This window comes from Belonocnema kinseyi, chromosome 9 (assembly GCF_010883055.1).
Source record: "Belonocnema kinseyi isolate 2016_QV_RU_SX_M_011 chromosome 9, B_treatae_v1, whole genome shotgun sequence".
Classification (NCBI taxonomy): Eukaryota; Metazoa; Arthropoda; class Insecta; order Hymenoptera; family Cynipidae; genus Belonocnema; species Belonocnema kinseyi.
In genome coordinates, this window is record NC_046665.1 from 100,800,520 (window position 1) to 100,802,915 (window position 2,396).

The 2,396-nt window shown below is 46.7% G+C and overlaps 1 protein-coding gene across 1 annotated transcript in view; it reads left to right on the forward strand.

Moving 5' to 3' along the window:
* Positions 1–2,396, forward strand: part of LOC117180658 — a 35,924-nt gene that overhangs the window by 11,765 nt on the left and 21,763 nt on the right. The window contains exon 4 of the mRNA XM_033373148.1: positions 543–559. Coding sequence (XP_033229039.1) covers positions 543–559 — 17 coding nt within the window. The remainder of the gene's footprint in view (positions 1–542; positions 560–2,396) is intronic.

The window sequence follows — 2,396 nt, forward strand, 5'->3', positions numbered from 1 at the left end:
TCTCTTGTGCTTTCTTAATCCGGGCTTTCAGGAGTGAGTACTCGAGATAGATAAGATTTGATGCATTTTCCTCACCCCTAATACTGAAGTCAAGTCCGAGTGCTTCAGCAGCCTCCTCCGCTGCTTTGTACAGACACGCTCCTTTGCCCACTTCTTCGTGATTCCTGACCATTTTAAGAAGAGGGTCTCTTCCATTTGCAACTCTATGTGCTGTACCCAGAATAATCCTGTTGTGAAGACATTCAAGGCTCAATATTCCGCGACCCCCTTGACGGCGTGAGATGTACAGTCGCGGAATGGAAGACTTAAGATGCATGCATTTGTTCATGTGCATAACCTTTCTTGTCCCGATATCAAGAGATCTGAGCTCGTTCTTCGGTCATGGAACTGCTCCAAATGAATAGAGTAGTACCGGGACGGCAAGCATGTTCGTTGCAGATACTTTGTTCCTCGTCGACAGTTCGGAAGACCAAATTTGCCGAATGAGACGTTTGTATCTGCTTCGGAGAGTATCCTTTATAGATGTAACATCCTGAATGCAGCTCTGTGGCACGCCCAGGTAAGTAAAAGTCTCTCCAGCGCCAAGGCGTCGCATAGCGCTGCTATTAACGAACTCAGGATCTTCAGGGATGCCATTAAGTTTTCCTCGCTTCAAATAAACCTTGACGCATTCGTCTAACCCAAATTCCATTCCAATTTCCTTAGTATATCGTTCGACAATCCCTAGAGCTAGATGTAGTTGATCCTTGTTTTTAGCATAGATCTTAAGATCGTCCATGTAAAATACATGAGCGACCTTGTACTTTCAATCTGCAGGTTTGCCGCGCAAGTACCCGTCGGAATGGCGAAGTGCTAGAGATAGTGGCAATAATGTAAGGCGAAAGAGGAGTGGGCTCATGGTGTCGCCCTGAAAGACACCTCTCTGAAAGGTGACCTTGTTAGTTTTCACACGATTTTTTCCAGATAAGATAGTAATTCTGATTTTCTAAAGCAGCATCAATCTCTCTATGCACCTAATGATTTGCGGATGAACCTTTAAGCTTTCCAAAAGACAGATAATAAGTCTATGGGAGGCCGAATCGAAAGCTTTCCGATAATCAATCCAGGCCATCGATAGGTCGCGCTGTTAGAATGCTGCATCTTTGCAGATACATCTATCGATGAGCAGGTTCTCCCGACATCCCGCTACGCCTTTCTTTGAACCTCGTTGTTCAAACATTTCTTGCCACACAGATTCAATTGCCCGTACGATCCTATCATTTAGGATAGATGTGAATATGTGAATATCAGCCTATTTTCGGCAGGAGTATTGTGTGCCCTTCGACCAACCACTCCGGAATCGGCTCTCCCGACTTTAAATATGAGGTGAAAATATGGGCCAAATGCTGATGGGTTGAAGGAAACTTCTTCCACTAGAAGGTTTTGATACAATCTGGTCCCGGTGCGGAATAGTTCTTCATCCCTTTTAATACTTTTTTTACCTCCTCGGTAGTGATGGGTGGGCATTCTTGATCAGGTGTTAGGAGGGCATCACACAGCTCTTTGAAGCTATTTATATTTTCTGAGTCTTCGTCCAGTCTATGCTGCACTTCGTAGACTTTTCTCCAAAATACTTCGAACTCCTCTGGTTTGTGCGGGTGGTCGACAGTAACTGGAGGGTCTTGGAAGAGTCGAGATGCATCAGATAGTATCCGTATTCTCTCAACAATATGCTGCCTGATGGTCAGCAGCTTTGACTTGTTAAGTGTGTGATAACGGGTCCGGAGTTCGCGCGCGAACTTTCGAACCTTGGGGGTAAAATTCCTACCAGATGTGATGTAGTCAGTCACACACTGAATGCGGGACGCGTACTGTCTTGCCCAGCCTATCTTTATGGCAAAGTTGATGCATTCGCCTTTTTGGATTCTTCGGAGAAATTTCCACGAAGCTCGTCATCCATTTCAGCCAGATCTTTAGGCTTGAGAGAAACCTTGGTGTTGATGTTTCTCCGGGTCATAAAGCATCCCTCTTCCTCTATTGGATGCCTGTCTGCGGTTGGCCTTAGTGTCGCCTCTCTCTCTGTTTTGCAGGCTTGTTCTAGCTGTGGTAGAGTAGGCGTTCCGCTTACAGAGCCCCTTTTTCGGGGTAGTTCGGCATGGTTTCCCAGATGTTGCTGCGAAAAGTGCGATAACTCCGAGTGTTTCTCGCACCACAGAGCATGCAGTCGTGCCATGTAACCACGTTCAGGGGCCACACTTGCATCGCAGCACTCTAGCAAGTCGAGATTTACTTGCTCCGTCCATCTAAAGGCCCCGAGATTCCGCCGATCCATCGCATTGAATCCATTTTGATTGGCTCCCCCAGCTCTAGAGTGGTCGGCATTGTTGGCCGACCCATTGTCGGGAGCCCTGCGCGTT